We start from the raw sequence: 23,295 nt of genomic DNA, 5'->3' as shown, positions 1-23,295 counted from the left end.
CGTATCTAAAGAAAGCTGCTACTTTTCCCTGATGTGTTCTATTTAAATCTGATCTAAAGAAAGCTGCTAATACACCCTGATGTGTTCTGTTTAAATCGGATCTAAAGAAAGCTGCTAATACACCCTAATGTGTTCTGTTTAAATCGGATCTAAAGAAAGCTGCTACTTTTCCCTGATGTGTTCTATTTAAATCTGATCTAAAGAAAGCTGCTAATACACCCTAATGTGTTCTGTTTAAATCGGATCTAAAGAAAGCTGCTAATACACCCTAATGTGTTCTGTTTAAATCGGATCTAAAGAAAGCTGCTACTTTTCCCTGATGTGTTCTATTTAAATCTGATCTAAAGAAAGCTGCTACTACACCCTGATGTGTTGTTTAAATCTGATCTAAAGAAAGCTGCTACTACACCCTGATGTGTTCTGTTTAAATCGGATCTAAAGAAAGCTGCTACTACACCCTGATGTGTTCTGTTTAAATCGGATCGCTTTTGCTTTATTCATGGATGGAATATAGCATAAGAAATTAGGCTTTAAATTGGAAACGTGTAGCCTTAGTCTGGCAAATACTTTTCTGTTTGTTTTTATACTATCGGAGCTTTGGATTCCCGGTTTTGTGGTTGATTTGGAACCGTGTCTAACCGCGGCATCACATACCTGTAGACTCAAGGCAAATTTTGAAATGTATTTTACGAATTGTCTTCATAGTATCGGTGAAGAGAGAGGACGAAGGAGAGGAGGGACACTATAAAGGGAAGTAATGGGGACATAATAGGATTTTATGTATTCGTGGAAGGAGACTGCTAAACATGTTGTCGAAGGCCATCTCCTATAAAACGAGCAGGCTAGTAGAGGCTGTAAAGAGGGCAAAAGGAGATCAAAGGTCAAAGGTCACAATAGAAGAGTTAAATGCTCCTCAGATCAACAGTGACACAATATTGGCCAAAATAACTTTGGATATTAGTGTTGACATTTGAGAGGAAAAAGGTCTGGAAACTGTACTTGTGGGTATGTATTGTATATAACACATGTTTTATTATAATAATAATAAAACGTGTGTAGGCTATGGCTACATTTGCACATCCCAATTTTATTTTGATGGGTTTTGGCTACACATTCAAATCCAATTTGTTTTAATAGACGGTATACACTTTAATATGGTTTAAATACATTTAAGTTCATTCAAAAAGTATGCCCTAGCCTCGGTGGTGTGAGTGCGGTAGTTAGCCAGCCCTCAATATCACCACAACATCTACTTACGCCCCTGTGTCGTAAAACAGCCATGTTTACCATGGAGCATAGCAGTGATGACGAGAGAGGAAGAGAATGAAGGAGAAATGACACCTAGGCAAATGAAGAACAACATCTGATGATCAATCTTATGTCAAAACGTATAGAGATAGTCAGACAGGGAAACAGGGCCTGCAAATGTCAGCTTTACACTTGATGGAGACATACTCACGTGAAGTGTCGTTAAATTCACAACACATGCCTCTCGACTCACTTTCCATTTTTCCGAGGGGAAGTTGTTATGCAATGCATCTCGCCCCCTCCTCAAATAGTGCGACACACACACTGACAGACACACAAACACACACACTCACATAAACCTGCCACCTGTGCCTTTCCCAACTCTGTGCTCCAAGGGTAAGGTGTCCATGTGATGGGGATGTGGTCTAATAATACATGCTAGAGAAGTCTATAATTTTCTGATTATGCTCAAGCTAAAAAGGAAAATGACAGCAATTAACATCATATCAGTGGGAGTTAACTGTCCAGAACTAACACTGCCAAAGGCAAGCTGGCAGACAGCAGGGAGGGGTGGGGGGAACCAACAGCTTAACATCTTTGGGATATATGCAGTATGACATAGTGAGAATAAGCTGCATGATGCAGAGTGTATTTAATCTGTAGCATGAGACAACCTAAAGGTTGTCATCATGGTCAACAGATATTAGTTTGGACATAGCATACACACACCATTAATAGCCAAACCATTTCAGATTATACATTCACATCCTTCTCACAATAGAACTGTGAAAATCGGTACAACACAATTAAACTACACCAAATAGCATTGGTCCTCCTGATTCACCATCTGAAACAACAGTATTTTGTGTTCTTACTACCAAGTCTACATCACAGGACACTCTTTAAGTCCAAGTTATTGGGTTTCCAGCCCTCCTTGAAGAACTCTCCCTGGGTGTTTTAAAGGGACTTCAGAGGACCCCTACTATCTGGCTCCCAGACATGACCTTTCCTGTGATCTGTTGCCAAGCAGCCAAGCCAAGTGCTGACCTGTGTTAAAACTGTTGCTCTTACCCCGCTGTGCTAAACACTACCTGGGATGTCACTCATGTCCACCTCGGGAAGTGATCCAAAACCACATTTAAATTCACCAGCGACACAAACACATAGACGGAGTACAGAGACTCACACAAACACTGGGGATTGTGGATGTGAAGCGGTTTGATTCTGCAGACCCCAAACGACTCAGGATGGGATGCTAAATCTCTCTCTCTCTCTCTCTCTCTCTGCATTGTTATTTGTCTGGTCCTTTCCTCCTGCTGAAGGTGGGAGGCTGACAGAGACTCATCTGTGGCCCCTTTGTCTCTCACGGCGACGGCAAGGTTTATTAACATAAATTAGAATAGCTAACAGAGAGAGCGAGAGAGTACCTCGTCGTTATGCGTTACCCACGGCAACCTCTCCTCCATTCTCAATCCACCTGAACATGTGTGTGTGAAAGAGTGAGAGAGGGAGTGTGTGTGTATGTGTGTGTATGCGTGTCTGTCTGTGTGTGTGTGCATGTACATGTGTGCGCAAGGCACGTGTGTGTCTGTGTCAGCACCTCCCGGCATTTAAATGGGAAACTACTCTGCGATGAGGGAGAAATTTCCACACCCATCTAACCCCCCTGTCCTGATGGAAATGAATGGTGCTATCTGCACTGCATGAGTCACTACACCAAGGCATTAATATCAGTAATTGAAACATCCAATCACTGCTGAAGCATCGGGCCCAGCGCGCTTCCCCATCTGACTATGTAGCACCTGATTAAGCATGCCACCATGTAAATAATATAGAAATACACTGAGTAGCTTTCTTTGGTGGCAAACACTGCATTACAGTGCATTTTTTAAAATATATATATATATATTTATTTATTTATTTATTTTGTAAATAAAATATGATAGATACGCAGACACACACACACAAACACACACAGACATTGATTTTACACTTCCACGTCCATGTGTGAGTGTAAAAGAATACATTGTGTGTATGTATGTGTATGCATGTGTGTGTGTGTCTTTACAGCAGTCCTATTACCATCCTAACCAGTGAGAGCAGAGGCGGGGAGGGAGCAGCAACATTGATTGGTGTTGATTCCGTCTGGGCAGTGAGCAGCGACTGACAGTGCTCCTAAGCCGCAGCGAAAGGCAACCATTACTCTTGTTCTGGTTTAAGTAGAGTGTATTAATTTGTGTCATTTTTACGAAGTCGGGCAGGGAAGGGCCTCTCACCATTTCATGTTTGACTCTTCACCGCAGCCATGGGGGTTCCTTTATACACCACCATGCTGCCAGACACTGCACTAGTCAAATGTGAGCAGAGGGCGCAAGAGGCATGATCCCAGACACTCAAATTAAACAATATAAATCAACGGGGTGTTTATATGGCAATCAACCAAGATATTTAAGAATAAATCTGATTGGATAAGGTTGAAATACATTGCGGTACAGCAGCCCACATTACTACATAGTAGCCTACAAACTAGAGAAATAAATCCTAACAAGCGACAGCTGTGAATAAGGAACCCTCATTCTAAAGAATTTACAAGTGTTACTATGTAGTGGCATGCACGTAGGACATAAGGTGACCACATGTGACCCTATGTCCCACGTCCCTATGTGACCCTATGTCCCGCGACCCTATGTCCCGCGTCCCGCAACCAAACAATCGTTTCCCGCATTTTATCAACAAATTCAAACACCACCATTTTGTCCCGTATTTCAGACAGACATTCCAATCTGTCTCTTGCAGTCACGTTGCACTTGAAAGTATGTACAGTACCAGTCAGAAGTTTGAACACACCTACGTACTATTTTCTACATTGTAGAATAATAGTGAAAACATCTAAACTATGAAATAACACATATGGAATCATGTAGTAACCAATAAAGTGTTAAACAAATTAAAATATATTTTATATTTGAGATTCTTCAAATTAGCCACCGTTTGCCTTGATGACAGCTTTGCACACTCTTGGCATTCTCTCAACCAGCTTCATGAGGTAGTCACCTGGAATGCATTTCAATTAACAGGTGTGCCTTGTTAAAAGTTAATTTGTGGAATTTCTTTCCTTCTTAATGCGTTTGAGACAATCAGTTGTGTTGTGACAAGGTAGAGGTGGTATATAGAAGATAGCCCTATTTGGTAAAAGACCAAATCCATATTATGGCAAGAACAGCTCAAATAAGCAAAGAGAAATGACAGTCTATCATTACTTTAAGACATGAAGGTCATTCAATGTGGAAAATTTCAAGACATTTCTTCAAGCGCAGTCGCAAAAACCATCAAGCGCCATAATGAAACTGGCTCTCATGAGGACCACCACAGGAAAGGAAGACCCAGAGTTACCTCTGCTGCAGAGGATACATTCATTAGAGTTACCAGCCTTAGAAATTGCAGCCCAAATAAATGCTTCATAGAGTTCAAGTAACAGACACATCCTCTGACACTGTTCAGAGGAGATGCGTGAATCAGGCCTTCGTGATTAAATTGCTGCAAAGAAACCACTACTAAAGGACACCAATAATAAGAAGAGACTTGCTTGGGCCAAGAAACACAAGCAATTGACATTAGACCGGTGGAAATGTTATCCTTTGGTTTGATGAGTCCAAATTTGAGATTTTTGGTTCCAACCCCTGTGTCTTTGTGAGACGCAGAGTAGATGAACGGATGATCTCCGCATGTGTGGTTCCCACCGTGACGCATGGAGGAGGTGTGATAGTGTGAGGGTGCTTTGCTGGTGATGGTGTCTGTGATTTATTTAGAATTCAAGGCACACTTAACCAGCATGGCTACCACAGCATTTTGCAGCGATACACCATCCCATTTGGTTTGCGCTTAGTGGGTCATTGTCCAGTTTTTCAACAGGACAGTGACCCAACACACCTCCAGGCCATGTAAGGGCTATTTGACAAATAAGGAGAGTGACAGAGTGCTGAGGATGACCTGGCCTCCACAATTACCTGACCTCAACCCAATTGAGATGGTTTGGGATGAGTTGCTCAACATATGTGGGAACTCCTTCAAGTTTGTTGGAAAAACATTTCAGGTGAAGCTGGTTGAGAGAGGGTGGCAACTTTGAAGAATCTCAAATATAAAATATGTTTTGTTTGATTTGTTTTTGGTTACTACATGATTCTATATGTGTTATTTCATAGTTTTGATGTCTTCACTATTATTCTACAATGTAGAAAATAGTAAAAAGAAAGAAAAACCCTTGAATGAGTAGGTGTGTCCAAACTTTTGACTGGTACTGTATATTATAAGGATGAGGTAGCTAAGCCCACTGGTGATATTAAACACTTATTAAATATTAAACACTCCAATCATTGTTGAGATCTGATATCCTGTCCAGTGCAAGATGAGACATAGGCAAATGTGATAGGCCTATCGTGAACCAATCATTTTTCTCAAATCTTTTTGGACAATATCCCAGCTAAACTTGGAGAGGACAGTTAGGCATCCTAACCACTTAATTACTTCCAAACAGCGTGCTTCTGATGAAGATCTATAACAGTACGTAAATAGCCTTATTAGACTGAAAGATATCAGGTAATTTCATCAAACTTGTGAAGCTCTTACTTGCTCATTCAACATATTTGCTTATACTTCACTCAATCCAGTCTTAAAAAACTCCAAACCTAACTGTTTTAAATTCCCTGAGACCAGCCGGAAATGTTTCCTTGGCCAAATATTCAGAGATTTCAATAAAACAAGCACACGTCATCTCTCGTTTCTACATCAAGAGAGTGCTGCCGGAGCACACCGGAGCGCAACTTCTCACACTAGTGCTCATTTAGTAAAGTTAGATCAAAGCTGAATCAATGTCTTGGAAGATCACAATGATAGTATAACGTTACTGTTACACCACAAACACCACCTCATTTCTTGGGGCCAAAACTCAACAGCACGCGCACACTATGGGCTTTGATTTAAACAAAATACAGGAATCTATATAGTTTGTTAACACCATAAGCTCTAATTTACTCACGAAACAGTAACTAAAGAACATCTAAATGCACATTCCCATTAACCTGATTGAGATCAAATGATTGACATGCAGATGCAGTTTGGTCATTTCACTGGTAAAACGTGAAGAATTATCATTGACTAATGAGAGTGATGATACCATTGCCTATTTTGAAGTTAGGTATGCCTAACCTGGTGTTTGAAGGTATTAATCATCTAAACATGTACTGAGACATTAGGCAGACGTTGTAATTGGGGGATGCATTTTATGCATATTCTATATCGATATTCAATATCTGTCAGTACAAACTTTGAGAAATTTCAATTTCACACATTTCAATTCCACATATGAACTACACAGTACTGCAGTAACTGAGTGTGATTTGACCACCTTTTTAGACAGAAATAAAGCAGATGGAATTTCAGACTGCATGAATGAACATTTGAAAACCATGTAAGAAAACCACTTCAAATTGCTCCCAAAGAAGAACAATAGTCGAGGAGACTCTCCACTGTGATTCATTTGTTATTGTTGTTGTTTTCTAGGATTGAAAACTGCATTAGAGACAAACATCAGATAAAACTAAAAACTCCACTGCGCTGTGAAGCAAATTTCCTCTCTAAAGCAATTTAGTGTCAGATAAGTGGGAAGGCATTCTTACCGTAATGGATCTGAATATGATATCTGTCAGACAAGTAAGAACAAAGCCTTTTATAAAAGCCGCGTTTGCAGAATGGCCGATACGATACTGCTGTATCAGATGACCAAATTGAGAGGAGTGCAGTAAACAGACTGTAAATAGAAATACAATACATTCATATGATTGTTGAATAAGTACTGTATAATGAAATATCTCTCTCTCTCTCTCGTTATCCTACCTGTTCCTATAGAGTGGTAGGGCGTATAACATGTTGGGGAGAACACAAGAGGAAAATGTTTGGTTGAGCACAAACTGAACAGTAGGCTACATGTAGATACAGGGATGATGGGCTATTTCAAGTGGCAAAAATCAATGGGAACAACCTCCCCCTTTAGCTTTATGAAATACTCCCAATATCTAGGTATTTATGCACACTCCAAAAAAATGACACATTCACCTGAGGAATCGATACTGAACTCATTCCACCCAAAGGGAAATGATTTGTATTAATATAACAATTTGTTGATCACCCAGAGGAACAGTGTACCCCCCCCCCCCCCCCCCCACACACACACACACACACACACACTATTCCAACTTATTATTATTTTACCTTGTTTTTGTTTTACCTTTATTTAACTAGGCGACTCAGTTATGAACAAATTATTATTTTCAATGATGGCCTAGGAACAGTGGGTTAACTGCCTTGTTCAGGGGCAGAACGACATATTTTTACCTTGTCAGCTCAGGGATTCAATCTTGCAACCTTTCGGTTACTAGTCCAAAGCTCTAACCACAAGGCTACCTGCCACCCCATATGACCATTCCAATCGCCAGACCTGTTATCATAGCAAATTACCAGCTCCCACCTCAGATATACAGGGTGTAATTAGCCTATTAAAACATGATTAACATGTCTCAATTACCACACTCACCATTTGCATAATTTATAAGCTGTTCTAATTGCAAGTGTGGGTTCAGATGATGGTAGAATGGGGAACAGCAGAAACACTGGTCATGTCTTGCCGGCTCTGAACAACTGAAGTGATTCTGAAGTGTGTCTGTCTGTTAGCTTTGTCAAAGTCCTACACCGTAGATAGGAAGAGAATCTTCTTCAGCATCCCAGAAGGGAAAAACAAAGCATTAGTTTTCCCACCGGTAAAGGCATCTAGTCTATTTCTGTACAACAGATATTTTCTGAAAATACAAAATAAATCCACTCTTGTTCATTATCCTATATTTACATTTGCTAGGGAGAGCGTTGAGAGGTTTGTTCAAACTACTAGGCTAATCAATGTAGAAACTACGTACGTTTTTGGAAAAACTTTGAAAGATTTTTGGGTACCATTTATGAGAGAACAGAGAGAGCTGTGTTCATTCTTATTTCTGTTGAAACTAAAACCCTGGATGGGATAAAATGCTGCTTCTGCACTTCCAACAGGGCAGGCCAGATATACTGTCTGCCTGCTTACACGGTGGGGAAACCAAGGACATAGCCATTAGTTTCAGGACAGACCGCGGCACATCACAGACTAATGCCTCCATCTGTCAGCGGAGATGAGTGGAGAGTAACAAAGAGAGGGAACACTGACCTCTGAACTCATCATGGACTGCCATGTCAATTAAATACTGGAAAACTGCAGCTACAACAACACAACACCAGTGTCCAGTCCAGACTCTCCGTGGCTAAACCAAGCAGACCATAATCCACAATACTGATGTAGTTGATGCATTTACTACAGTAGCTTACTGGGCTATGGAACCAACCGAATAGTTATATGACGTTCTAGTATCACTAAATTTACTGCAAGTCCACCACTAAATCATTAGCTAGTAAATACATAGCCATCAAAGCAAATTTGGTCAAAGAAAATATGTGCAGGTTTGCCCTAGTCTAATGAAAGGATACCAGTGTTCTCCAGATGTGTTTAAGTATATAAGAACCAACCCAGACTTCAACTTCAATCACAGGTACAATTTACAGTGCTGCAATATGCTCAACCTCGAAAGCACAGCAATCATATTATGCAGTAATGTGAAAACTAGTAGCTTGATGGCATGGGTCACTGAGTTCGCCAGGTCTTTAGCTCTGACAACTCAAAGTGGGATCATATTTAACATGCAGGAGATATTCATTTGACCAGAGTCTGGGAGTAATGTGTGGCTGTCGACACACATTGGCCTGGTAAAGAGAGAGAGAGACGAGAGAGAGAGAGGGAGAGAGAGAGAGAGACAAGAGAGAGAGAGAGAGTTCTGGCCTGTAACCTGACACCCAGAAACATAGTCTTAGTGTCTGGCTTCTCTTACTTGGTCAACCTGTACGTGCCAGCACCACTATCCGCAATGGTTCCACAGACACTCACACTCTTCCCTCTGTCACAAGTACAGGTAACACACACATACATGGCAAATAAAAACACAATGCTAAGCACTTTCATGAATTTTACAAATAAAGACACGCTTTCCTGAAATAGCTGAAAACAGTAACACAATCCACCTGTAAATTTCACAGCTGATGAGCTGCCCTATGCTTGTTAAAGCTGGCTAAATATCTTCTGCCATGACACCTGGCTGACCGCAGCACAGATCTATGGGGAGCACAAATCTATGGGCGTGGGCTGGGCGTGGGGGGTCGGGGAGCAGGGTCAGGAGTTAAGGCCTGCTCTGCCTGCTATTGGAATTGCAGTCCTGCCTCAGTTGTCAGCTGCTTTCCAAAGGAAGGCCATATCGCTGCTGTCAACACGCGCCCACCACTTACATGCCACACCAAGGAGAGAAGCAACCAGGGAACACGCCATGCATACATAGACACATATACACTGAACAGAAATATAAACGCAACATGTAAATTATTGGTCCCATGTTTCATGAGCTGAAATAAAAGATCCCAGAAATGTTCCATACACACAAAAAGCTTATTTCTCTCAAGCGTTGTGCACAAATGTGTTTACATCCCTGTTATTGAGCATTTCTCCTTTGCCAAGATAATCCATCCACCTGACAGGTGTGCCATATCCAGAAGCTGATTAAACAGCATGATCATTACACAGGTGCACCTTGTGCCGGGGACAATAAAACGGCACTCTAAAATGTGCGTTTTTTTCACACAACCCAATGCCACAGATGTCTCAAGTGAGGGAGCGTGCAATTGGCATGCTGACTGCAGGAATGTCCACCAGAGCTGTTGCCAGAGAATTTTATGTTAATTTATCTACCATAAGCCACCTTCAACTTTGTTTTAGAGAATTTGGCAGTACGTCCAACCGGCCTCACAACCGCAGACCACGTGTAACCATGCCAGCCCAGGACCTCCACATCCAGCTTCTTCACCTGTGGGATCATCTGAGACCAGCGACCACGACAGATGATGAAACTGTGAGTTTGCACAATAAAATAATAATTCCACAAACTGTCAGAAACTGTCTCAGGGAAGCTCATCTGCATGCTAGTTGTCCTCACTAGCGTCTTGACCTGACTGCAGTGAGGCGTCGTAACCAACTTCAGTGGGCAAATGTTCACCTTCGATGGCCACTGGCACACTGGAGAAGTGTGCTCTTCACGGATGAATCCCGGTTTCAACTGTACCGGGCAGATGGCAGACAGCCTGTATGGCGTCGTGTGGGCGAGTGGTTTGCTGATGTCAACATTGTGAACAGAGTGCCCCATGGTGGCGGTGGGGTTATGGTATGGGCAGACATAATCTACATAATCTGTTCCAGTTCCCGCCAATATTCAGAAACTTCGCACAGCCATTGAAGAGGAGTGGGGCAACATTCCACCATCCACAATCAACAGCCTGATCAACTCTATGCGAAGGAGATGTGTCACTTCGCATGAGGCAAATAGTGGTCACACCAGATGCTGACGAATGGTTTTCTGATCAATGCCCCTACTTTTTTAATGGTATCTGCGACCAACAGATGCATATCTGTATTCCCAGTCATGTGAAATCCATAGATTAGGGCCTAATTTATTTATTGCAATTGACTGATTTCTTTATATGAACTATAAGTCAGTAAAATCTTTGCAATTGTTGCATGTTGCATTATATCCAGATGATGATACTTAAAACAATTGAATTAAAACCATTTTCTTTAAATGCTAAATCCGATCTACAGAAGGAAAGCCAACCTACAGCGTCACATCCAACCTACAGGGGCATATCTATAATATCCTCTTAGTGCTTTCACGGAAGGGGACACAACAGTCACATAAGCCTGCTGATTTAATAGTCTATCCTCTCAATCCTCCAGAGACTCTGGCTGCAACAATGTAAAACTGAGGAGAAGCTGACTCTTTATAAAATAATATAAAAAGGACCTGACAAATTACGGGCTGTTCTTTTTTGCACACTGCGCTCAGCACATTTGGCTGTAAATGTCATGGTGAAGGTTTGAGTCATTTTCTACTGTCGCTGCAGTGGATTTCTGGGCTTCAGTCTGCACAGGGGGGAAACTATCTACGCCCGCAAGATGAACAGAAACTAGACACACGTGTGAAAAGATACAGAAGGAATAGTGTGATACCAAGTGGTCTAAGAACTTTTTGTCTATTTGGATCAAATTCATCCAAATAACAAAGCGTTCTGTTTTTGCACTAAAATACTTTAGCCACATGCTGATAGCACATCTTCATTCATTGAGAGAAGCATCATCCAGATCAAATGTAACAACGAGAGAAATCAGAGAACTAACTCAGTATGACTCTCGCCAGCAACACAAGGCATGCAGCACTCTAGTATCACCAAAACAGAAGGGGGGGGGGGGGGGGGTGAACCGGTAAACTCTTCAAAAGGGATTCCCCCATGGTGCTTTTATCCTGAGGGCCCAAGTACATTGAATTCCGACCGACCAACTGAAACCCTGTCAAAGGAGGTTAAACACTCGACAGAGACCAAAACATTAGCCAAACTAAATTCACTCAAGATAGTAGAAAAGGGAGTAGAAAACAAACAAAAAAATCTACGGTTATCTATGTTGAAACGTTACCTTCAACACCATTTTTTCCCCTCTAAATGAAGATGTAGAAAGTCAGCAGGCCAAGAGAGTTGCTTTAGTCAGAAGCCCCCAGGTTCCTGGTTGCCAGGAACAGTGGGAAGAGACGAGAAGCAGGGGAGGGGGAGGAGGGGGAAAAAGGCCAAGTCACTTTGTTCTTCTTCATTTTGGAAACGAACTCTGGTTGAACCCAGAGCGACGCCAGGCAGTTTAAAAAGAGCCAGGCATAATTCTCTCCCTGCTCTAAGCATTCTCCTGAGAAGTAAGGGGGCCGTGGGCAGGGGGCCAACCTCACTGGCTACTTCTCAGAATGGACTTCATTTCTTCTCTCCCTTTTTTTCTAAAATGAAAATCACACAGTGTCTTCTGTTAATAACTTGTCTTTTTTAAGCCCTGCGCCAGAGTCTGACTCACAGTAATGAAATGTCTGTAAATTAGCCTTTAGGGCAAATTAGGAAGACGATACAACGGACTGATTTTATTGATCTTCCATTTGTTTTCGTATTTCTCTGACTGGTTATAGACCGTCATAATAGTAGCTGGTAACACTTCTCACTTTAAATTGATAACATCCTCTAATAATTTCAAAAGAGGATCCCGTTAAAAGGCATGTTCAGAGATATATGCCTTCAGAGAGATGTATTAGAGATTGTAGTTTGATTTCCATTTTCTAAAGAGACATATTTAGTAGGTTAGGACTGTTCTTCCAGGCATATTCACATGCTTTCTTTCATAAACAGAGACAAGCGCATCTTTCTTTTAATCTTGTGTTAAGTGCCTATATTTCCCAAATTCCTCGACATGACTTTGACTCTCGCTTCAAACCCAAACAGAGAGAGTCCCTCTGGCCAGCATCAGCATGTAGAAACACTAAAAGCTCCTCACAAACAAACACTTGGCAAGGAAAAACATGATGATGCAGAACTGATTGAATAAAGTACAGCCCTAATAAATGGCTCAATGACAACAACTTGGTCCCACGGTAAAGTCCTGTCCTCTCTACTGTCTGTTCTGATTGTTTGTGGCTGCTATGGCTCACCATATTAAATACAAATTCAAATACCGACTGACACACATAAGGATGTTTGGTTTTGAGGGAATAAATGTAAATCAAATCAAATGTTATTTTCCACATGCGCCGAATACAACAGGTGTCGACCTTACCGTGAACTGCTTACCTACAGGCCCTTAACCAACAATGCAGATCCAGAAGTAGAGTTAATAAAATATTTACTAAATAATCTAAAGTTTTAAAAAATCGAAGTAACACAAGAAATTGACATAACAATAATGAGGCTATATACAGAGGGTACAGGTACCGAGTCAATGTGCAGGGGTACAGGTTAGTTGAGGTCATTTGTAAAGTGACAATACAAAGATATTAGTAGATACAGTAGGATGCCACAAAGCATCATGTTGTATTGTAGAACCATTTTGTTAGACTATGGGGTGATCACCTGAACAACATATGTAGAGAAATATGATATCAACATTTCTCATATTCAAACGATGGTGTTATAAATAGTGTAGGCCACAAGTTGTCCAGGCCATAATTGCTTCATAAAAATGCTGATGCAAGTCATTGTTTTAATGTGGTAGAATTTCACCTTACCTGTTTTCTCTTTTATATCGCACAAGATGTTGAAGAGAGCCGGTTTCATCCTGTGACAATTCAGGGCATGTTTCCTATAAAAAGAGAAAACACACAACTTTAAACCATATTCAATAAGACCAGGAGATGGTAATAGTTAGTGGGAAAGTGTTCTGCTTGTGCTTGTATCATATCTAAAATGAGCAGACTGGTTTGATCACTGTCAATTTGACGAGGAAGTATAACGCTCATCTTTGCAATGGGTATTGATATTGTATATTTGTTCAGATTTGACACACTTAACCAACCAACCCTTCAATCAAAGTGATCTAATCTAAACACCTATTGTATAGCATAGTGCTATTCTTCAATGGAGAAAATACTTCTGTCTCATCAAACCACATCTGGAACCGTTGTCGTGCCACTACACTTGATCCCTAATGAACTATGATTTATTAACATGAAAGGGTCATTGCAATTTCAAAACACAGTGGGATGTTCGTAATGAATAGGACACAGTCTATCCTATGTCATCTATTCTTGCACAGGAGCATGTGAATAGATGTCATTGGCTCAATTTCGACGCACAGCACTGGTGCTTTGATAATCCTTATTGCCATTGGCTAAAAAGAAACAAAGTATCCAAAAGCAATGCATCCGCAACATGTATTACGGCGAGGAATTACTGCGTAATCTCGTTTGTAACAAGATAAAGCGATTTGGAAATTGAGAAGTGGATGCAACCCGCTCCACAGTTCAGAATAGGTATAGTTGCAGTAGCTTAATAGTGTCATTCACGTTTAAACATTAAAACATGTTTGATAACACTGTTAATATAAAAGTTCACTTTCACAAGATAAAAACTGTTAGGCTGAAGGGAGTTTTAACGTCACGCACTTTATCATCTACGAGTAGTTGTTGCGTTGGGGTGGGCGTTAATTGTTTCGTTGGATAGCCCACTGAAATGAACGCACATTATATTGTTACAATGTACAGCACAGTAGTTATTTCTTAATTCATGAATATGTTATTTTGATAACGTTTTGAACATATTGTCATTTCCTATGCCACCGTACCTGGCCTGCGCTTCGTCCAGGCTTTGGTCTGTGATGGTCATTATTTGCTGTAATATGTCTCCAATGTCCTGCTTTCTTCCATCTCCGTCCGTCCCTCCCGTGCCATCCTGCATATGCTGTGCCAGGCCGGGGTGTCCGGCCATGCCTACGCCGTGGGAGTGCATCAACCGAGGCTGCTCGTCCATCCTTGACCGCGGTCTCTGCCTCGCCCCCAACTGACCAACACTTTTCTTACGGCAACAGAATAAATATCCTTGGAAATTCCTTTGGAACCCCCCCCGTCTCTCCTCCTTTCTCACCCGCTCTCTCTCTTTTCTCTCTCCCTGGTAGACTAAGCTTTCCTGGATCGGGGAGGGAATCAAAATGACAAATGCTCTCTCTCCCAGCTGGTTTGGGTGAAATCCGATCTGAATAGCTGGTTTTGGCTCTGACCACTCCTGCACAGCTAGCCTACTGTAGAAAAAAGCAGATTCAACTTAAAGGTTCGTGTCGTGTCAAATGTGACGTGCGCAAAGCCTGTAATATGCAATTCCCAATTTCCTTGAAAGCTTGATGGACGAAACATGTAGTCACTCTCTCTGAGGGTTAGATGTTGAAAGTAACACCAACTGTAAACTGTTACTGTTTCGCTTATGTCTAGCAACTGACACATAACCAGAGTATGGAATAAAAGCCTCCGCCCCCTAAACCACGATTGGAGAAGAAGAAAATAAGTAAGTCCTACCTCGGTCTTCTGTAGAAACGTCGATCATATTTCTCCGGAAGGTGGGACGCGGCAATAAACGTAAGGAGATATGACGGTTAACATTGGGTCTGGACGGGGTGCATGGCAATACAATGGGATAGAGACTGAATATGTAATAAATCATTTTGCTTGGCACCAACACTCTGCTACTGATGTCTGCTTTTTATGTCACAAGGAACAGACACTCCCCTGTCTGAAATAATGCATTGTCTTGTTCCACTACAGATTAACCTGAGTATTACTTATTCAATCAATATGCCAAGTAAAAATATGTTTACTTTTCATTTGACCCTAAAACAGATCAAGCAGATTTTCGGTACAGCTCTAGTTATGTATTTATGTCTATATAGATATAGTATGTACTGTTATTATGAAGACTACTTTAAATGAAAGGACCTGGTCCTAACCGTGGAAACAACATTTGTGTTAACACCAAAGTTGTTGTTTTGGATGTCTTTGATAGCAAAGAGCAGGACAGTTGATCTATGCTATCATGGCACTGCCCTTCTCTCCTGTTATGACCAGAGTTAAATCCTTCAGTCCATTTTCTCAATTGTCACATGGGGCAGGGTGTGTGTGTGTGTGTGTGTGTGTATGTCTGTGTGTGTGTGCATGCGTATCTGTGTGAGTGTGTGTGTGTGTGTATGTCTGTGTGTGTGTGTGTGTGTCTGTGTGTGTCTGTGTGTGTGTGTGCATGCGTATCTGTGTGAGTGTGTCTGTGTGTGAGTGTGTCTGTGTGTGTGTGTGTCTGTGTGTGTGTGTGTGTGCGTGCATGCGTATCTGTGTGAGTGTGTCTGTGTGTGAGTGTGTCTGTGTGTGTGTGTGTGTGACCTCTATACTGCACCTTGACACTACACTCAGGAGTTTGCCCTCTCTTTACACCAATGCCCCTTTATGTGATAAAACTGTGATGGATTTCTGCCATATGAACATATCATATATCTATCTTTGTAATCTCTTTCCAAAGAGCCTTGAGGTGGAGCAATAGTGTTGGATAAATCTATTGTGGAGTATTGTGTGTAACAGCCTTTAAATTTAATTGGAATTTGATTCCATAATGGTGACCTACATTTGTCACTCAGTCACTCACAGGTTACACTCAAATTCAGAATTCTGTTTATTTACTCATGTACGGGAGAAAATAATATATTTCAGATATGTGTAAGTAGGATAAATGTTCAGCGGTTTCAATTTGTAAAATGTTTGATTGGAGCTATACCGGCCCAATAGTGGAGTCGGTTAGCTGGAGTACCTATCTCTCTAAAAAAGTATTTTATCCCTTCATTACGGTTATAAGACAGATATTAGAAGGATAACTGAATAAACAAGACCTTGTTTGTGGCACTACACCACTTCCAAATTCAGGAAAACAGCAGTCGAGCCGAAATGAAAAAAATTGACTGACATTGCACATCCCCTCTATTAAAACCTAATGTGTTGATGCAGTGTTTAGAAGTCTCCCAAAAAGATTCAGCCCGATTTGATTAGAATTGCAAATGAAGCTCATAAAAAAATCGTATAAATATTTGATATTTCCTGCTTCCTTACAGTAAATGGGAAGAGTTGTTTTCGTAAAAAACTAAAACGTTTCATTTTTAAGCAGTTCTAGATTCCCAGTCACATTAGGAGCTAGTTCCATTGCCTCCAATTATACAAAATCATCCCCAGCCAAACCATTTGAATGAGAAAAAAAGACAATACAGACTCTGATAGACTTCAGGGTATCGAATACTTCCTGAACAAAATCCCTATCATCAGCTACACAGCCTACTGTACACACTCTCCTATCTAGCAGTACCATGATCAAACAACTCACTGTAAAGAACTGCAGGTCAGGAAAATGCAAGTTATATACAGGTTGACGTGGAAAGTCATGACTGTAAGGTACATAAGAGTACATCTCTCCAGGAAGTAACCTTGATGAAAAATTTAGTTGCTTGCTGCTACCAGTGTCCCTCAGGCATGAATAAAGTGGGGCCCAGAGAGAGAATGAGAAAAGACCTGGGCTCAGCTTAAAACTACTCACCGACCGACCAATGGTGAACCCCCCCCCCCCCCCCCCCCCACACACACACACACAGGCAGGGGTATTTGGTCGAGATGGGCACTAATTAAACTTTAATCAAACCTCAAACAGATTAGAGGGCAGGAGTGAACTCAATATTTCATAGCTCAGGTTCTGGACTGCACTGATCTTCTATTCCAGTACTCAAGTCAAGAAAAATACAGAATACAGATATGGCAATCTAATATAATAATAATAATAATGTATTATTATAGCGCTATTCATTACATAAAGAAATCTCAAAGTGCTGCAAAGCAACAACAACAAAACAAGCTATTTAAAAACAACAACATCATTAATCATCATCAGTAGATGGACGGTCAAGAGACTGAAGGTTGAGAAAGTTCATGGCTGGTGTATATGGCTGCTAATGCCACATACAAACCTAGTCATGGTCATTTACTTCCAATGTTAAAAGTATAAAGGGATTATTATAATTTTGTGAAACAAACAGAAATCAGTGATATACACAGTAAATGCCAGCCAGCCAGCCACAGGACTTCCATGCCATATGAGCCTGTAGCTATAGGCCCTTTAGCTGTTATGCTCCTAGGTCTTATAGATCTCTCTGCTTTAATTCTGCCTGCTGGGGAGTGGGAGGCTGATGTGACTGATGTAGGAGCCTCAGAGCCCACTAGCAGCTCCTTGAATTTTCACACACTCATTTGCATTAATAAAGAGACTACTCCTCTCCTTGTCAGAAGAGTTTTCCTTGTTTTCATGTCTGCCTCCCTCCAAAAATCCCAAGGCATGCTTCATTTTTGAATGAATAAGTCTGAATTTTCCCCTTCAAAACAAATGGTGCCTTATTTGACAGCTCCACTTTATGTGTTTGTGAGTGGGTGTGTGTGAAGGGTGGGTGACTGGCGGGGTGGACAAGGGGGACAGCTTGCTCCAATTCAACCTGGGTGTATCTCAGCTGCTTAGCATGTGTGTGTGTGCGAGTGTGAGTGTGAGTGTGAGTGTGAGTGTGAGTGTGAGTGTGTGTGTGTGTGTGTGTGTGTGTGTGTGTGTGTGTGTGTGTGTGTGTGTGTGTGTGTGTGTGTGTGTGTGTGTGTGTGTGTGTGTGTGTGTGTGTGTGTATGTGTGTTTGTGTGTGCATCCTTCCCCTTTATCATGGCAATTCTCCATTACACAAGGTCCACCTGTGATCTTATAACCAGTGAGGCCCAGAGCACAGTAAACAACACTTAATAATGCGGTTGGTAACCCATTGTACCATGTCACTGAACCCAGAAGGATCACAGGTAGGCTAATTAAAACAGCCATAGTCAGTCTTTTATTTCTTTGACCTATTTTTAATCAAGACATTGTCAATCACTATTATTCCATATCATTTCTTTCTCTACAGAGCAAGACTTTACAATGAAAGAGTGCAGGTTGTATTTTGAGCAGCCAGCGAGAAGCTCTTAACACAGCACAACTGTCCTCTGTAACATATAGTGCTAGAGGAGCATGATGAAACAGGGGAACATCTGGTGAGCTGAGCGTGGTGCCAGGACAAGACAAAGCCATGTGTCTAGGCATGGACGAGCACGTACTGTACCACCTAGCTGTGCACGCACACACGTACGCATGCACACATATACACACAAGCATGTACCACCTAGCTGCGCGCACGCATGCACGCACACACACAGTACAAAAGGGTGCACAAATAGCACATAATCAAACAAAAACAACAGGACACGGTAAAAGAGTCCACTGTGGAGACATGACTAATCTGCATGCTCAGAGGTTTACATTAATAAGTGAATATGCATGAGAGAATACAATGACATGCCTTGGAGCAGACCACCAGTTCTCTTAGGATAACTGTACTTCCAAGCATTCTATCTGTTGGAGGTCAGAACGCAACACAACACAAGCAGGCTGATTTCTATGGGCTGATGAGATACATTCAATTATGCTAAAGAGATGTTGATCTGTTAAAAAATCTATAATATTTTTGATCAAAAGTACATTAAAATAAAAATGTCTAAATATGATAGAGAAGTGTTGCATGACAACAGTTTATCATGGTGCAGACAGACATTTAGTAGGAAGCAGTAGGATGGAAATCAGTCATGAGCGGTTCCTTGGACTTCTCATTTAGAAGAATATTCTAAATTTACCATTTACAATTTACCCAACCCATCTATTTTGTTACTGAGGCTGTTAATATAAGGTGTTACTTTTTCCACTAAGATTAAGTGAAAATACTCAGAGGTATTCACGGGTCCAGCCGAACCTGATTATCCAGGACCCGACCGGGTCGGCCCGAAATTCCGTAATGTGCTGTTGGATCCGGGTCAGATCTGATTTGATTGTCACGGGTCTTGTGTATGTGTAATTATAACGGATTTGACGGTAAGGACCCTAGAGAGTTGTTGCTCAGGCTTTTTATGAGAGTGGCGAGCATAGCTTGATGTTGTTGTTGGCCAATCACAAGTCATCAAAGCGGCAATAGCCTCTGGCTCTGTGTGTGCCACTTAGATCAGTCAATGGAAGAATTAAATGTTAAATCAGGCAGATAGGCTATAATGACCAAGAGCCAACAGGTTTTCTGCTACCTCCCCTTACTCGGATCAGATCAGACCGGGTCTAGAACGACCGGGTCTATACGGGGCCGGGTCTAGTTGTCCTCGGGTCTGTTCGGACCAGGTCTCCATATTTAAAAATATATATATTTGGGTAGGAACCGGGGAGAAAATCCCTGGGTCCATTTTGGAACGGACATGACAAGAACTCTACTCAGAGCTAGAGAGCTTAGCATGCAACATTAGAAACTGAAGACAGATGGACTGATCTAAACCCAATAGGAAATTGAACATCTGGATTAAAGGTGGGACATGATATTACAGAGTTGTAGAACCAATCAAATATTGAACAAATGTCAGCCGAATCCATTTCAAATGTGCTTCCTTGGAGTGTGTCCTACACCCCAATAGATAAATATTTAATCTCTATAAAATAATGGTCATGTGAGGCAATTATATCAACCCTAATTTCTGGGACAGCCAACTCATTCTCAACAGTGTAGCCCTTTACATGTAGTCAAATGCCCTAGTGGCCTCATGGGTGGAATATGATTAATATTTTTCATAATTTCATAATTCATAAACATACATACAAAATTATTGCTGAAAATCCGGTGTTTCTATGTCAAACGGTTATTTTTCATTCTTCTGTTATGTAAATAAAGTGTAATATTGGGACGCAAACTTAACATTCAATACATGTCAACTCTATGGGCTCTATTTTCGGCTGGCGTTAAAGCAGCGCTAGTGTCAAACACATGTTAGTTTGCAATTTGATCATGTAAAAACTGGTGCGCTGGCACTTTCCAGCCCTAACGCCAGGTTCGGCAATTTACCTGTCTTAAATCAGCTCACTTGCGCTCAGATTGGCGTGGTGGGAATATTTGAGGTGTATCCGTAAAAACATTATCCAAAGTGCTAATTTCAGGCAACACTGATATGGATATTTAAGACCAACTATGAAAACTGGTTTTAGCGGTAACGCAGTTGGTTATGGTATGAATTGTGACAGCGGAAACGCAGCCTATCCAGCCGTGATCCACACTGCCCATAGGCGCATGGAACAAGAGTAGACTAATGTGCTTTTGGTGCATGTATAATATAATAAATAAATAAATCTTACACACCAAAGCATTACTAAAATATAAAGTTTGAGAGGAGTAAAACAGTGAGCTGACATTCCTTTTTAATCGTTGCATTGTAGTCAGGTCCATATTATTTTAGCTATGCAGGTCCGATTTTGGAAGTGCATAAAAACCTCTCCATGGTGTAGGCTACGTGTCCATGCCCATCATAAACCTCATGTTTAGAAGTTATATTAGGCCTGAGGGAGGGCTTGGGTTTTGAACATTTGAAACGGAAAACAAGCCATTTTACAGGTTACAGATAACGGAGGTTTGGTCAACGGCAAGGTGTCTTTTTTATCCTGGCGATTTTACGATATCATTACATTTTACATGTATTAATTGTTGTTTAAAAAAACATATAGCTTGTTTTTCGTTTAATTTGATTACAACCAAACGTATTAGAATTATTCACCTTCCTAGTATTATGGTGACAATGTCCGTGGCGTCTGAGATCGGATCTGTTAAATGGTTCAGATGATGTTCATAAAACATATTTGGAAGTAGTATGAAGACGAGTGGACATTCTCCCTTTCTATTTTTATTGGATCTTTGTCCAGCTACTGTGAAACGTTTGGATGTGCGTAAAAACATCCGTAGACCGCGTTGTTTTAATATTGTATGCCCAATGGGAGAAAGGATGGTGCCTGTAAGTGTGACATGGCCTATTTAAAAGAAGTTGTTTCGTTTTGTTTAGAATTTGATTAGAATTATTCAGTGGCGATTTTAGCATGTAAATATTGGTGGGGATTTTTTTTTTTAAGTGGGATGCATGCCAGCAACACGAAACAATACACGAATTGCACTATAACGGTGACAAACGGTGCCCACAAACTGTTAGGGCCTACATAAAGCTGTCCTAACAGCAGTTCCAACATATTATCACTGCTACACCTGGCTATCAGCAGCGCCTTGTCTGGCAGCGAAACAGTTCATTCAGCCTCATTTACTACCTTTTAAAAACCATAGCTGATATGCAGTGGCAATTTTTTTTGTAAATCTTGGTGGTAGCAAAAAAAAAGAAGTGGGATGCATGCCAGCAAAGTGAAACAACACAACACTGAAACAATACACTTTACCACTGCTACACCTGGCTATCAGCAGAGCCTTGTCTGGCAGTGAAACAGTTCATTCATCCTCATCTACTGCCTTTAAAAAAACACATCTGATATGGATGATTTGCTTTAACAAATGTGGTTTCTAATGACAATTGAGATGTACAAACTATGGCATAAGGGGAGGACAAGCGGATCAGAGGCAATCTGTAATTTCGATTAAGACATTAATGAGCGAGCTAGGATGGACGTAGTCACTAGAACTTTGTTCAGCACTTTTGAAATGTATAGGACAGAATTAAGAAAATGGGCAGTTTTTACAGTGTTCTCCCTGTTACACCAAGTCAGAACCGTAAGATAAATAAAGGACAAAGCAGACAAAGAAAACTCTTACAATATTCGATGATTACATTTATCTGAAACAGATTATGGGCTACATGTGCACCACCAAGTCAGAACAGTAGGTAAAATTAAGAGCGGAAAATAGACCAAATTATTAGGGTGAGGCACATGGGCTACTAACATCTTATTACACAACATACACTTAATATTACTTTCTTAGCTACAGTATACATATCTTCCTGGCATATTACATCATTTATGCAGCAGCATAGAATATATTTTCTTTGGCGCTGTCTTACTCAAGAAAACAAAAAAGAGACCATGTTTGTATGCAGATTTATTAACTCAACACAACTGCCCTAAATGACGGGTTGCCACTGGAATTATTCTCTCTCTTTTTAGGCCTTATCAATAATTAATTTAATCTGTTTATTGACAATTTTTGGCATGTCCATGCTCAGCCATGATGTAATTTACAGTAGTCCTAGCCCCTAAATCAGTGTGAATGCTATTGAAACTATGCAATTACTTAAAACAATGTGGACTGAAAATGGGTTGAAGTTAACATATTTAGCAAAGATAGGTCTACATTTTGTTAGTTTGTTTCTGTAAGCCATTTAACAAACTATAAATGACTAACATCGGAATTGGAGTTGATTCCAAGGCAATACATAAACGACCGTAAAAACACACAACTTGATGCAACCACACACAGTTTAAGCCGGAAGTTAACATACACTTAGGTTGGAGTCATTAAAACTCATTTTTCCACCACTCCACAAATTTCTTGTTAAACAACTATAGTTTTGGCAAGTCAGTTAGGACATCTACCTTGTGCATGACACAAGTAATTTTTCCAACAATTGTTTACAGACAGATTAT

The 23,295-nt window shown here is 40.8% G+C and overlaps 1 protein-coding gene across 2 annotated transcripts in view; it reads right to left on the bottom strand.

Moving 5' to 3' along the window:
- LOC109874941 (pre-B-cell leukemia transcription factor 1-like) overlaps positions 1-15,399 on the bottom strand; it is a 63,694-nt gene extending 48,295 nt beyond the window's left edge. The window contains exons 1-2 of one of the 2 annotated variants that reach the window (XM_020467015.2): positions 14,564-15,399; positions 13,509-13,582 (exon numbers count right to left, since the gene is read on the bottom strand). In XM_020467015.2, the coding sequence (XP_020322604.1) occupies positions 13,509-13,582; positions 14,564-14,748 (259 nt within the window). In that variant the 5' untranslated portion in view covers positions 14,749-15,399. The remainder of the gene's footprint in view (positions 1-13,508; positions 13,583-14,563) is intronic. The other variant, XM_020467016.2, reaches the window with a different exon arrangement.
- Positions 15,400-23,295: the final 7,896 nt, after the last annotated feature.

This window comes from Oncorhynchus kisutch, linkage group LG30, assembly GCF_002021735.2.
Source record: "Oncorhynchus kisutch isolate 150728-3 linkage group LG30, Okis_V2, whole genome shotgun sequence".
Classification (NCBI taxonomy): Eukaryota; Metazoa; Chordata; class Actinopteri; order Salmoniformes; family Salmonidae; genus Oncorhynchus; species Oncorhynchus kisutch.
This window is presented reverse-complemented; position numbering and strand designations above follow the sequence as displayed.